This window comes from Pygocentrus nattereri, chromosome 19, assembly GCF_015220715.1.
Source record: "Pygocentrus nattereri isolate fPygNat1 chromosome 19, fPygNat1.pri, whole genome shotgun sequence".
Classification (NCBI taxonomy): domain Eukaryota; kingdom Metazoa; phylum Chordata; class Actinopteri; order Characiformes; family Serrasalmidae; genus Pygocentrus; species Pygocentrus nattereri.
In genome coordinates, this window is record NC_051229.1 from 12,250,754 (window position 1) to 12,266,417 (window position 15,664).

Below are 15,664 nucleotides of genomic sequence, written 5' to 3' on the forward strand. Positions count from 1 at the left end.
CTACTTTTACAGGAGAAGGAAAAAACCGACTTTGCTTTTAATGTAAGTCAAAGGAACCAAGTCATTTTGGGCTGTTTATTTCGGTCCACTCTTCATGAAATTTACACACAAAAGGGCAACAGGCATTTTCAAATGATGTCAAAAACTGAAAAACTACAAAAACGGAGTCACAAGGTTTTCTTCCGACAGCAGCGATATGTACTTAATGTAGATAGCACGTTATTATAGTATTATAACAAATTTTAGTACCGAAGAAGTCAGTCTTATCAGCATCCCCGAACACAAATTAATTATCTTGTTCCCACGGCTTATGAAGTCATGGCCACAAATTAATTATGTTGTAATAAACTCATTTACCACCAGTGTAAAAAAAACTAAACAAACGCTGATCATTTGTTGATTTACACCACAGCCTAAGAAAAATGACAGTTTTTTGGCCAAATTGAAAATGACATTAAACTAAAACCACAAGTTTACTGCTCTGTACCCTGCTGGTCACATCCCCTCTTAAATAAGAACACTATATAGAGACACACTGACTTATATTTGGGAAGTGGATTGTAATGCGTGATCACATGTGCCCAGAACTTAGCAAGAAATAGCAATGAGATAAATAAGTCATGGCCACAACTTAATAAGGCACAGAAACGATAATTAAGTCTTGGCCACAACTATGTAAGGTATGTAAGGTGTGGGAGCGAAATAATTCATTTGTGGCCATGACTTTATAAGCTGTGAAAACAAGACAGTTAAGCCATAGCCATCACTTAGTAAGTTGTGGGAACAAGATGGCTTGGCCACTACTTAGCAAGATGCGAGAATTTCATAATTAATTTGTGGCCACGACTCACCAAGAAGGAGCAATTAAGTCATTGCCATAACTTAGTAAGACAAGAAAACGAGATAATTGTGATGATAAGATAATTAAGTCGTGGCCACAACTTAGTGAGGCATGGGGATTTGATAATTAAGCCATGTCCACAATGTAGTAAAGTGTGGGAGTTTGATAATTAAGTCATGACAACAACTTAGTAAGGGTGGGAACGAGATAATAAAGTCATGGCCACAACTTGTATGCATGAGAAATGAGAACAGGATAATTAAGCTGTGGCCACGACTTGTAAGCCATGGGAATGAGATAAATACATTGTAGCCATGACTAAATAATGTGTGGGAATGGGATAATTAAGTTGTGGTCATGACTTAGTAAGACATAAGTAAAATAATTAAGTCATGTCTTATTAAGTCATGGCCACAACTTAATTATCTCATCCCCTTACCTTATTTAGTGATGGTCGTACTTTAAACCGACCTCACCAGCGGGGCTCCAGTTAGTGATTGAACTGTGCTGTTATCACATTCTTTTGTTTCATAACCATGATGCTCAGCCTCTGTGGGCCCATTGTAGAACCCTTTGTGTGGAAACCTTTTGTATGGAATAATAAAGTAAAAGGTAAACCCACCCCTTAAAGTCCTGGTTTAACTGTTTACTGTGGTTATTTTCCACATGATTATCCAAACAAAATGTGTTTTGTACAGGCACAGGCCTTTGTTAGTTTTGCGTGGTCCTTCAGATTGAATGTGTTAGCAGGACTGGATTGGATTTGATTCAGCAGAGTGCTCTGGGTGAGGTTGTAATTGCTTGTTTTTCCTGTGTTGCTGCAGGAGGAAGTATAAGAAGACGTCACAGAGGTAAGCCAGCCAGGAGCTGCTGCTGTGCTGAATCATGGGGATTCCCTGTCCCCTGCAATCAACTACTCACACATTTGGTCTTGTGCAACTAAATCGCTTCCATCTGTGCAATGAAATAAACAGATTTACTAACCATTTGGTTCTTTTTTGACTGTAAGTCGATCCAGTCTTGAAACTCAGTCAAGAAAGTGTGGTGAGATTCTTCCTCAGTCTGTTGGCTTTGGCCAAAAACTCTCAACAGTGAGCCCTTAGGATATTCAGAGCACATCTTCCTATTAATCTGCACTGGCTGGCCACTTTAGAAACTCACATCTTATACTTCCACTTATTGGCCACTTCTTGAGGTCCACCCGCCTAGTAGGTCACTATTTAAGTGTACAATTGTAAACTGCAGCCCATGTAGTACTGCTACTTCAACATTAATGGTTAGAAACTGACCACTGAGGAAGAACTAGAGCAGGCATGTCAAACTGGTGACCTTCAGGCCAAAGTGCTGCAGAGATTAGCATTTATCCTCATCTATCGCTCTGAATTCAGTTCATGAAAACATTGCTAATTAACTGATGAGCTGAACGAGGTGTGTTTAAAGAGGCAGTGTGCTGAGGTCTACAGAGTTTTGGCCCATGAGGACTGGAGTCTGACACATGTGAACTACAGGATGGCCAACTTTGGCCTCAACTCATCAACTAAGAACAACAGCAAGGTGGAGCTACAGGCAGGGGTTTCTAATAAAGTGGCCAGTGAATGTGGTGCCTGGTCTACTAAGAGACTTCTACGCTTTTTGACTGAAGCTTGATAAAAAGGGGTCAATGCTTTACTGCGTGTACTTGTGAATGGGCAAAATGTCTTATACTTCATGACATACTAGTGAGTGTTTAAATCATATATACACATTTTACATTTTATTAATATGAACTACCATTTATTAATTCATCCTCATTATTTTATTTTGCAAGTGATATCGTGGCTGTGGTGATGGCTCACCTTGGCCCGTGAACAAATCACGCATAAATGTATTTCACTTTGCATTAGAATGCTAACACAGCCACTGCATCTCCAGCATGTGACCTTGTGCAGTAGATGCACGCTCTCATCTGTGGTAAAGCGTTTGCGTTTTTGCATAGAGATTAGTGTGTCACGCATCATCACAGCTATACTCAGACAACAGAAGGCAGAATAGATGTTGACTGCAGTGCATGCGTTCACTATGTGGCATGCTGCTTTGAAAAGACATCTGTTGGGAACAAATATGTGGTGGCTGTTGCTAAGTGCTCTGCAATTATTGGCAGGGAGGGGAGAGAGGGGGAAGAGATGAAAAGAGAGGGAACTGCTAAATGTGACAGAACGAGAGATGGCAATCCAAGTGGAAAGTCGACAAGAAAGAGAGAGAGAGAGAGAGAAAATGAAAAACTGTAAACAACAGTCACAGAAGGGGAGAGTGATAACAATAGCATTTGGTGGGGGGGTAGAGCTGGTCTAATATTAGAGCGTGAGAGTGGGTTTAATTGGCTGGGCAGCAGGGGGGCGGGCTCAGTGGAGATTTCCCTCTGCTGACTTCCTGTGCTGCTCAGCTCTGATTGACAGCTCAATGGGAGTCTGGGTAATTATGGCAGGCTAATTGGCTGCAGAGGATTCTGTGAGTGTGTCATTACCGATGCAACGTAACAATGCAGTGACACAAACACATTGGAGTATGTGAGCGGACACATACGTGCAAAGTCTCTAACAGAGCTCCGGGTCTTAAGCTCCTGGGTCGTCAGCTGTTGGGCAACACTGTTAAGACAGCAGCTGCAGGATTGCAGACATTTTCATCATGCTTTTAAAAAATGTGTAATTTCCAGTCAATATTTGGTAGCTTTGTTCCTTTGAAATGAACAGAAGCCACATTGTCATTAGGGGCACCAACAGATCTTAGCTAACAGAGTCTTACAGTAGCTGTAGACTGTGCAATACCATCGGTCTTGAGGTGCAGTTGTACTAGACTTTTGCAGTTTGCAAGTGGCTGGTAGGCTAGTGATAGAGGAGGTGAACTAGCAACTGGAAGCACTGACTGGGTATACCTGGTACCTGATGCTGTCAGACTGAGAGTTAGGCAGCAGAATTACAAATTTCTCTTCTAAAGTACTTAACAAGTTGTACTTAAAGTTGAATGTGCTGACAACAAAATCACACAAAAATCATCAATGGAAATCAAATTTATTAACCAATGGAGGCCTGGATTTAGAGTCACACACAAAACTAAAGTGGAAAAACACACGACAGGCTGATCCAACTTTGATGTAATGTCCTTAAAACAAGTCAAAATGAGGCTCAGTATTGTGTGTGGCCTCCATGTGCCTGTATGAACTCCCTACAACACCTGGGCATGCTCCTGAGGAGGTGGCGGTCTCCTGAGGGATCTCCTCCCAGACCTGGACTAAAGCATCCGCCAACTCCTGGACAGTCTGTTGGTGGATGGAGCGAGACATGATCTCCCAGATGTGCTCAATCGGATTCAGGTCTGGGGAACGGGCGGGCCAGTCCATAGCTTCAATGCCTTCATCTTGCAGGAACTGCTGACACACTCCAGCCACATCTAGCATTGTCCTGCATTAGGAGGAACCCAGGGCCAACCGCACCAGCATATGGTTTCACAAGGGGTCGGAGGATTTCATCTCGGTACCTAATGGCAGTCAGGCCTACCTCTGGTGAGCACATGGAGGGCTGTGCGGCCCTCCAAAGAAATGCCACCCCACACCATTACTGATCCACTGCCAAACCGGTCATGCTGGAGGATGTTGCAGGCAGCAGATCTCTCTCCACAGCGTCTCCAGACTCTGTCACGTCAGTCACATGTGCTCAGTGTGAACCTGCTTTCATCTGTGAAGAGCACAGGGCGCCAGTGGTGAATTTGCCAATCCTGGTGTTCTCTGGCAAATGCCAAGCGTCCTGCACGGTGTTGGGCTGTGAGCACAACCCCCATCTGTGGACGTCGGGCCCTCATACCATCCTCATGGTCGGTTTCTAACCGTTTGTGCAAACACATGCACATTTGTGGCCTGCTGGAGGTCATTTTGCAGGGCTCTGGCAGTGCTCCTCCTGTGCCTCCTTGCACAAAGGCAGAGGTAGCGGTCCTGCTGCTGGGTTGTTCCCCTGCTACGGCCTCCTCCACGTCTCCTGGTGTACTGGCCTGTCTCCTGGTAGCGCCTCCAGGCTCTGGACACTACGCTGACAGACACAGCAAACCTTCTTGCCACAGTCACATTGACGTGCCATCCTGGACGAGCTGCACTACCTGAGCCACTTATGTGGGTTGTAGAGTCCGTCTCATGCTACCACGAGTGTGAAAGCACCACCAATATTCAAAATTGACCAAAACATCAGCCAGAAAGCAGAAAGGTACTGAGAAGTGGTCTGTGGTCCCCACCTGCAGAACCACTCCTTTATTGAGTGTGTCTTGCTAATTGCCAATAATTTCCACCTGTTGTCTGTTCCATTTGCACAACAGCTGTGAAATTGATTGTCAATCAGTGTTGCTTCCTAAGTGGACAGTTTGATTTCACAGAAGTTTGATTTACTTGGAATTATATTGTGTTGTTTAAGTGTTCCCTTTATTTTTTTGAGCAGTGTATATATTCTCCACAGCATAGAGGGTGACTTGTGTGCAGCTACTCAGCTAAAACAGAGATAAAAATATGACTGTGTGTATCTCTACCTTTGTGTTTATACATAGCCAGTAGGGAGGAAATGTTAAAGGGTTCATGTTTAGATGGAGGTTCCTTGCTAAGAAGGGCCACAGGTTCAAAGGTCAGCCCAGCCAAAGCAGTATCACGACTGGTAGACATCACAATTACCGTGTCAAAGTTTACCAAAGTTGAACAGAAACACTTATTTGGCCTGGAAGTCTACGATGTAAAATTGAAATGAAAATGGAAAATTTGCTAGCAAACGCAAGTGTGAGTGGGTTTTATGGGGAGTTCTCACTGCGATTTTCTCAACACAGAAAACCCACAAAGTGCATTGCATAGCTTTTGTTTTCACACTGCATTTTTTAAACACTGCTACAGGCTGAGTACCAACAGTGTGTATATTTGTGACATGAATATTGTGTACCAACAATGTAGCTGAGCCAGATTTGGGCCACATCCGTTAGTTCTACTTACTTTACCGTGTGTGGGCCAGATCTAGGCTGATGACCCAGCCATATACTAGGCCAGAACAGACACAAGGATGTGGCGGACAAGTGGGCCAGACAATTTTTGAGTATCATTTTGAAATGTACAGTCAGAAGGTTTAAGTGCTACTATTAATGAGCAAACATCAAGCAAAAACAAGCTAAACTAAAAATATGCTTTTTTATGTTTATGATTTCAACCTGTGAAAAGCTACAGTTACGAATCTCTTCTCTGTATACAGCTGTTACTGTAAGGTAAGGCCCAGCTTACCTCTCATCTGATTGGTCAGCACAGAAAACAACGCTCATGATATAAGCTTACTGCTCCATATTTTCAGCTCAGGGCACGAGACAGTGCAAATCCCGGCCTTTCCTTTGAAAACCAGTGAAAATGACTGTCACATACAGCAGACTGTGCGTGTTTAGTTATGCTTACGTCTGCTGCAGCTCTGATTATACAATACAGATCTTATGGTGTCTACAGTGCAAGAAAATGACGACATTCTGCTCGCGCCTTCTATATTCTGCCAAAAAATAGAGCCACGGAACCAAAAAAAAAATGCCCTTGGGAAAGTTTTGCTTAGAAAAATGTATTAATCACTGAAGAAAGATAGTTCAGAGTTGTTCATGACTTGGGAAACTAGGGCAAAACAGAATGCCATGCATAGGCCAATCTTTCTGTCTATTATATGTTGGCTAGCTCTGCCATATTAAGGCAGATCACTATATAATTTGACCAACGTATTAGTGCTTCCTCTCTACACTGTAAGATCAATGCCTGAAATGTATTACTGTAAATGGAGATATAACAAAAATGCTGCATTTGTGCTGTGGTTTCCTGCAGCAATACCCAATTTATTGGCTGTGTCAAGACATTTAGTGTGTAAATGAATGTGTAAAATTTTTATTTTATGACTAACCTAATATAGATTATCTGATTCATTACATAGGGATGGATGTAGTTATTTGAATATATGGTTGTCTTAATGTTTGTATAGCTTATTTTGGATATCTGAAAAGGCATGTAAGGAAATGAAAGGATGCAAAACAAGGATACATCAGAAATCCTGTTGAGCAAGGCAAGAAAGGATGTATCAGTTCATAAATCTCATCCAACAGATAGACCCTTCCCCTCCAAAATGAAAAAACAATATAGAACCTTTATGCCAAATTCAAGTTTATGAGCAGTTGGTGCAACAAAACATTACAATCAATTTAGCTTTCAATCAGGCAGAAGCCCTGATGGTGCAACCTGCCCTATAGCAGAAGCATGCTAAGGACACCTCTTTCTACCATCATTAAGCCAGTAATGGTCAGGTGAAGGGTTTAGCACTGCTGTCTGAGATCACTACTAGACTGGATCTGGCCAAAGTGAGATAAAAATGGCCAAAAATGATGAAAATATATGTACAGCCTTCCTCCAACAAAAGCAAATGAACCAAACATACAAACATAAACTGTTAGAAATATGGTGCAGATACAATCTTATGCAAAAGTCTGGGTGCCCTGGTTAATGATTTGTAAATGAGTCAACATATCCTCTACAAAGAACACATTTCTGCACATTTTATTGATCTGTTACTGTTTATTTGCTGAATTTAATCCATTGAGAGGGAAAAACATGAACTGTGGCCTGTGCACAAGTTAAAATAAAGGGTTTTTTTATGTTTTTACTGTGTTATACTCAGAAAAAATTATTTTGTTATTGTTTTTTTGTTAATCAGTTTTTTTTTTAAATTGTTAAAATAGTTTTTTTTTTATCATTTCCTGTAGATGATGTGTTATTTTCATAAGTTGACCAGGGTGTTCAAACTTCTGCACACAATTGTAGATTATAAGGAGCATACCTAAAGAAGACACTGGACTTTTAGAGACGAGAACATGGAAGAACATCCTCACATGCAGCATGGAGCAGAGAGCGCTGTGCTAATGTAGCTCCCACATCCAGGTACTTCTCACACCTGTGTGTAAATCACACCAGCAATCAGTGCCTTGTCACCACACACATGCACACACACACACACACTTCACATAATGAAGTGATGCTCCTCTTGTCCATTGATGCTAAGAGGGGGTAATTGAATCCCATGAAAATAAGTAGAGAGAGAGAGAGAGAGAGAGAGAGAGGTGCAGCCAACTGTAACACAACAGAATGCTTGGCTAAGACAGAACTGCCTGAGCTGTCTGAGGGTGTTTAATGCCAAGCACAGCAATTTGCACGTCTTTCTGAATAGCAGCCTGCACGTCAGTTGCAAGCAGAGCCAAAAGAAACCTGCTGATGGGACAGGGTAAACAGGCAGGCTCTGTTATTGGAGTTAGCGCCGTTCGTTGCAGCTTGTTCGGCCTCTGCTGCTGTTGTCACAGGCTAATCTCAAGTGGGCTCATAGTGACGCAGATCGCTCTGGAATTCAGGACCTGCACCAAGCCAGTGGTTTTGAGAGGAAAATGCACACATGCACGCTTCTCTCACACACACAAAGGCAATCCACATGTACAGCTGTTTTCTGGACTTTCCATGAACCCGTAGTGAGAATCATTAATCAGTGGTCAATGCGCAAAACTGACCACAGTACTGGAACTTTATGGTGAACTGCCCAACACACTTAATTAATTGTTCTGAACCAGGTTCAATCCCAGGTGGGGGATTGAACCCCAGTCTACAGTGTAGAAGGCATAGGGGTTACCCACTACACTAACCAACCACAAATATATAGAAGCTATATATCTATGTCTATATAGCACCTTTGTGCTGTCATGAGAGTTGCCAGGTGTTTGGTTTTGAGGTCTGTTGTCACTCTTGACCAGGTGTGAACAACCTTAACACCATAACCACAGAAGAATCCTTTCTGGGGTCACTAGCTATCAGCAGTACACAAATGAAATGTTTGGGCAATGCTGAGATTCAGAAGCTTGTAAAATGCCAGTTCTACTTTATGCTAAAAATGCTTTATGCTAATAATGATGTATGCTATATGCTAATAATGGCAGTAATACTTTATGCTAGTGGTGGTTCTCAGTGTAAATATGCACTTTGAATTTGAATGGCATTTTCATTGGTTACTTGACTCTAAATTAAATACTAAATTTCAAGTATTTGCTAAAACATAAATATTATTTCATAATTTGGTAGTAAATGAACGTGGTGGTCTGGTCTGTTATAGGGTCTAACTTTTATAGCAACTCTGTTGCTATACTCTCTTTTTGTTATTTTCTGGCCCCCTTCATAGCAACTGTCTCTCTCTCTCTCTCTCTCTCTCTCTCTCTCTCTCTCTGTCTGCACCTCATAATTAGAGGGGCAATTACTCAGCTCAAATGAACCCCACATCCAGCCTTAATTACATTCCTCTCCTCTCCAGTGCGCTTCCCCCTTCCTTCTTTCGCCCCCTTCGCCTTCCCAGTAGGCCAGGTGCTCTTTCCCCCTGGCTCTTGCTGAGCTGCATTGTGGGTGCAGGTGTGTGAACGCCCCCTTCATCACACACACACACACACTCAGGCCTCTGATGACTTCAATTGGAACTGGTATGTTATGGTAGGACAAAGCCAGAGGAGCTAGACGAGTCTGAAGAATCCAGATGGACTCAACCTGACAGCAGCACGTAGAAGCTGCTAATTGTTGAGCTTTATTATTCAGAATTCTTATTATTATTATTGGTGTTGTTGTTAATAGGAGTATAAATTCATGCAGATGGTCAAGCAGCCTTCATCGACAAACACTGGCAGAAGAATGGGTCATACTAATGATGTCTGTGGCTTTAACATGCCGCTGTCATAGGATGTCATGTTTGCCATAAGTTCATTCTGTGAAACTTGTGCCCTGCTAGATCTGCTCTGGTTAACTGTAAGTGCTATTATTGTGAAAGGAAAGTGTCTAAGAGCAGCAACAGCTCAGCCACAAAGTCGTAGACCACACAGACAGGGTGGAACAGAACAGGGCTGCAAAGTGCTAAAGCACAAAGAGTTCCATGTTGCATTTGGGTACAAGATTGGCTATCTGAAGCTTCATGAAATGGTTTCCTGCACACATGTTTAGGATCACTACATGCAGTGCCAATGCCCCTTGACTCTAGAACAGTGGAAACATGTTCTTTGGCATGATTAATCATACTTCATATCAGGAAGTCATGATTTGTTGAATTTGTTGTGGAGGGACTCCAGTGGCCTAAACAGAGTGCTGATCTAAACACTGAACACCTTTGGGATGAATTAGAACATCCATAGCAAGACAGGCCTTCTCATCTAGCTTCATATTGACTAATATCAACTCCATATCAATGCCATGGTTTTGAAATAGAACATTCTACAAGCTCATATAGGTGTGATGGTCAGGCGTCCACATACTTTTGGCCATGTAGTGTTTCAGAGTGCAACTGTGCAAGTGGCAGGCTACAACACGGCAAGTGGCAGGCTAGTTTTTGCTGACTTTAAGCTCCTTAAAATCTCAGGCTTGTTATATACTATGGCTTAGTATTCAGTAACTACAGGGTTTACAATGCAAACTAGCTGAGCTATTCTTAGGTTATAGAAGTGTATTATAAAAATGTGGGTCAGCGGTGGCCCTTACCATGTATGGGTTTAAGCTAACTTTAAAACAACATTAGAAGAGCATGCCACTTTTATCACTTATAGTGATTTTCCTGCATTCGTCTCCACAAGCTAAATTTGACTGATAAATGCAGGTTGTCTTGAGATTTTTTACTTTCAGGAGAGGTTATTGCGCACCACAGTGTGGAGAGGGGCAGAGAGAGAAGAGAAACAGTGATAAACTCTCAAAAAAGAAATAAAACAATAACTTATAACAGATAACTAAGTTAAGTTTGTGTTAAATTTCACTTTTTTCTCACAGTTTCTGTCACTGCTCTTCATTGTCGGTGATGTAGGTCTATATTCTCATTGGAATAATGTAAGTTAGACTGTAAAAAGAGGAATGTAAAGCTGGGGGCACAATATTCCAATATTTAATTTTCATTTTATTCTGAACTACACATGGCTTACTTGACTACCTGAGCATTAATGAGATCTTCAAATGGACATACACATAGCATACATTAAGTACCTAATACGTTTAAATACACAGGCAAATTACATGTTTTGTTGATTTTTAAATAAGTACAAGTACTCTACAGAGAACAAATTTAAATATTGCAATTTTTATGCACTGTTGCAATTTATGTGCTGAGTTTAACAAATTAGGGAAAATATAAGACATTTTATTTTATTTTTGCCCAATATGTTCAATTCATCAAATAAATAGGAACTGTGCATTAAAAATGTGCAAAAGCGTGTTCTCTGTAGGGCATGGCTGTCAAACTCAACCACTAAAAGGGCCATATTAAAAAATCTGATCAAATCCATTGGCCTGCCGAGGTTTTTTTTTTTTGTTTAGTTTTTTTACTTAACATTTTGCCATGATCTGAACTGGCTATTGTTTACTCAACATATGTCAAAACTGCAAAATACATCTACATGAAATAAATAGTTTTAGGTAGGTTTTTAACTACCTGTTTGCTTGAAATAGACAGGAGGCATATTTTTGTTTAACTGCTGGCCTATAAATTGTTGTTGGGGGTCAGAATTACAGTTGAAGTGCATGCTGGGGACTGCAGTGCATCTCAGGGCGAAACATGTTAACAATAATACATGACTGTGTCATGGGACTTGGCATGCGGGCCTTGTGCTTGACACATGGGCTGTAGAGAATGTGTTAGCTTATATCGCCTTACAAAATCTATAAAACATGTAATTTGACCAGGGGTGTTCAAACTTTTTGCATATGACTGTATATGTCACCCACATTCTTCTGTGCAGGTTTGTTTACCTTGTGTTAGGTTAAAGTCGTCTTGCTGACATTGTTTTTCCTTTGTTTTACTAAATTACATGACTTTAAAAGGAATCTAAAAGTAATCAGATATGCTAATCTTTTGGATTAGCTTACAGTTTGTATACAGGTAATTAATAATCTGTACCAGAATCCATTTTTAAACTAACCCCACTCCCAACACTGGGAATAATGCATGAAGAAACATCACATGAAGAAATATTGCAACTCAGAGGGAAGTAAGTGGACTCTAATTTCTAGTCTTCTAGTTCCAGTTAAGAATCATTGCTAGTGACAGGCTAGTTCTTTTTGCTAGCATTCAAGCAGCAACAGCATTAGAATATCTTGCGTACTAAACTACATATACAGTGTTAAGCTACGAGTAAAGTTAGAGCTAGTCCTGAGGTTGCCATATTGGTCTGTTAGAAGTTTGTGACTGATGTTTTGGAGAGAATATTTCTCTCAGAAATGCTAACATGGCTAAAGACAAATGAAAACCGCTCAATCTGCACAAAGCCAACTTGTCAGCATTTTGCAGTGTCAATTTCCAGACAATTCCACTCAAGGCTGTCTGGAAATGACTTACTATCGTTTCTCAGATAATATACGCATAAACAGGTGTGGTCATGTAAAACCCTCAATGTGGGTGGCTAGTTTCTGTTTGAGCCACTTTTGCAGACCATTATCTGCATTACTTAGCCTACATCACAGCAGCTGCAGCCCATTGTAGCAATGATCTTCATCAGGCATTTGAGTAAGAGAGAAAACTTGTTGAAGGTAATTTTTTTCTTTTTCTTTGATGTTGATATCGAACATATACTCTTATCTGCAGAACACATCTGTCATTTTCCTTCACAGAGGCTTGTTGCTTACTCTCATGGCCTCTATGCTGGCCACAAATGAAAAGAAACACTGAGCTCATATCTCTATTCTCTCTGCAGTGCTACACTGGTGACCAGTGGCATATATCAAACTCTAAAGTAATCATATCCCCTCACTCAAAAAAAACCCCACTCAGAAGCAGCCCTTTCCCTGTCAGCAGCACCTAGATTTACACTCGTTCCATCACGGTCGAGCCCCCCCCATCCCATCTGTCTCTCTCTCTCTCTCTCACTCTCTCTCTCCTTCCTTGTGGCACTGCTTTGTCATGCCTCTCTTGAGGTCAATGAGGCGTAGAGGGACATTCATACTGTTTTATTAGGGCAGGCCTGACCGTAACCAATCCATCAGCCTCTGGATCTGTCGTTAGCTACAGTTACCACAGGCCCAGACCTGAGTGGGTTTGATTATAGTGCTGAGACTGTTCAAGACACCCTGCCATTTTATATTCCCTTTCATTCAGGTTAACCCCATGGCTTCTGAAAGTTGTCAGTGTTTGGGTAGCAGGACGGCACAAGTCTGAATAACATCCTTAACCTCATTTAGCTGCTGCTGTTTGTTTGGTTATACTTTACCCATAAGTCCACAAGATCTTTTTCTTACTGTTTTCTCATAGACATTTTACATTAGTCATTCACTTACACTAGGTTGCCAGTTTAGTACCTTCTACCCACAAGTCTTCGCTGAAGCACATACTGTGTAAGTGCACTTTGAGGGTTTACAATAACAGACTGTAGCTCATTTTTTGTGTACAGTTTTCAGGCAACTCTATCAATGGAAAGGGAATACCATAGGACCACCGCTGACCAGATATTATTTGGGTCCATTCTCAGCATAGCACTGACACTGACATAGTGACATAATGGTATATTAATATGTGTTGTGCTGATACAGCATTGCATCAGTGGTGGCCCCTTAAATCAGCTAGATCTTGGTGCAACAATAATGACCTGTCAGACGGTTCTGGAAGAACTTTAAAAGGAATATTTCTCCCAGAAATGCTAAGGCTTTTAGCTCTAATTAGAAATCATTGAAAGAGGCAGGCTAGTTTTTGCAAGCTTTCAAACAGCAGCAGCATCACAAGAGTTCATCAGCTAAATATTACGGTTTCAGCATAAGTAAAGTTGGTGCTTGTCCTGGAGCAGTCACAAGCAGAAGTTGGAAGGAAAAACCTTTGGAAGAATATTATACCCCTTTCCACTGAGGAATGGGCTAGAGAGTGGCTGTACATAGCGGATGAGTATAACTGTAAGTCTATAATGTGCATCTGGTAGATATTTCTAATAAAATGGCCAGTTAGTGGAGGCATAGGTGTACCTAATAAACTCAGTATACCTCACAGATCATTTTTCTAACCTTAAATGCCTCTGTTTACCCAAACGTTTACTGCTTATATCACAACTTCACTATCTTAGTTCCTTTTTAACAAATTTTCCTTTTGAGTCTTGGTTCCTCTTAGTCTTTCTTCCTCATGCTCTCAGTCTTGGTTCCTCTCAGCATTTCCTTCTCCTGCTCTTAGACAGTTTTTGTTGAGTCTTGGTTCCTTTTGGTGTTTCATCCTCATGTTCTTAGGGAATTTTCCTTTTAAGTCTTGGTTCCTTCAAAGTTTGTGCTCTTAGGGATTTATTTTTTGTTTTGAATCTTGGCTCCTCTAAGGCCCAGTCCTTTTTTGGCCTTACCCCTTGTTTTCGAGTGTCACCTTGCCTCTTGGAACAAATGATAGTGTTCGAAGTTACAAGTTGTAGTGTTTGAAATCTTCCCCTACGAAATGGGACAATCCTCAATTAAAGAAGAGCATTACTTCATTAACAGGCTACTAGCGGTGCTCTATATGTGACCCTGTTAGTCTGCAGTGGGGGGGGGGGTCAATTTCTTTATTATCACTCACCCCTAATTCTTCAGTGAATTGAACCTAAAGTCAGCTGTTCTTTCATATTTTCCCATTTCACCTTAAATGGTACTATTTATGGTAGAACATGAAGCTAGCTGCTTCCAAGACATCAGTGTACCACTAGCGATTTGTATGCTTGTTATGAAGAAAAGGACATAATATATTGAAACACATTAGACTAAAATAATATAATGGTTATTGTCATTTTTTAACAGAGAAAATTCTCACATTTCTTTGGTCTCTTGCACAGCCATCTTGCCAGTTTTTCTTTTCTGTCCCATAAGTGCCTCTGGAAGACCTCCAGTTGGAGGGCCATGTAGCCCTAACATTTTGCCCTACCACTCTATCTCAACAAAAATCGGGACACCCTACCCATAGGTGTGAATGCGTAAAATCAAAGGGTAAGAGCTAAGTGGCAGGATCAAGGGGCTAAGTGGCAGGGGCACAGGGGATTGGGCCTTTCTTCCTCATGCTTGTGGAGGATTTATTCTTTTGAGTCTTGGTTCCTCTCAGTCATTCTTCCTCTTCCTCTTAGAGAGTTCATTCCTTTAAATCTTGATTCTTCTCAGTGTTTCTTCTGATGGAGAAATGGAGCTTTTCTTACCTCTGTTGCCCACAGCCTGCTGGGTCTGCATTTGCGTTTCTGAAAGGCTGCTTTGGGACAATGTATGTTGTAAAAAGTGGTATGCACATAAACAAGTCAATTGAAATGCATTTTTTCGCGGATTTGCACATCACAAGTGTTATGTTTCACATCAAGACAAACACATGGTTGAGGCAGTAGAACAGTTTGGTGCAAATTGCTGGAGATTTTGATAATTGACAACAGATGCAAGCTTATGCTGGGGAAAAGACAGCAGGAGAGATACTTGGAACAGACGATGGAGGGAAATATCACAGGGGAAGGTTTTACGTGAATCTGTATGCAGTGCAGTAGGCCAACTGAAACGTGACTGCTAAAAGGACACGGGACGTTTAGAAGACCTAGGATATGGACACAAAGGGACTGATATGATGAGTGATATTTAACCAAAGCAGCTGATTTGTTTACTCATAGAAAAGATATTATGGCCGTGGTAATCCTGTAGTCGAGGGGATAATTATATTATCCATGTATTCCAGAATAGAGTAATATTGCTAAAAAGAGGGAAAAAATACAAGCACAGGCTTATTCTGCGTCTGCTATGCATATTGCTGTTCTTCAGTGAAGTGGCTATGAGTGGCCTGATGTGAT

The 15,664-nt window shown here is 41.2% G+C and overlaps 1 protein-coding gene across 4 annotated transcripts in view; it reads left to right on the plus strand.

The window, feature by feature from the left end:
• The window catches only part of pde1cb (phosphodiesterase 1C, calmodulin-dependent b), a 141,812-nt gene that overhangs the window by 58,948 nt on the left and 67,200 nt on the right, over positions 1-15,664 (plus strand). For 2 of the 4 annotated variants that reach the window (XM_017707392.2, XM_017707394.2), the window contains one exon: positions 1,666-1,692. The exons of the other annotated variants lie outside the window; for them this stretch is intronic. In XM_017707392.2, the coding sequence (XP_017562881.1) occupies positions 1,666-1,692 (27 nt within the window). The remainder of the gene's footprint in view (positions 1-1,665; positions 1,693-15,664) is intronic. 4 annotated transcript variants of the gene reach the window in all.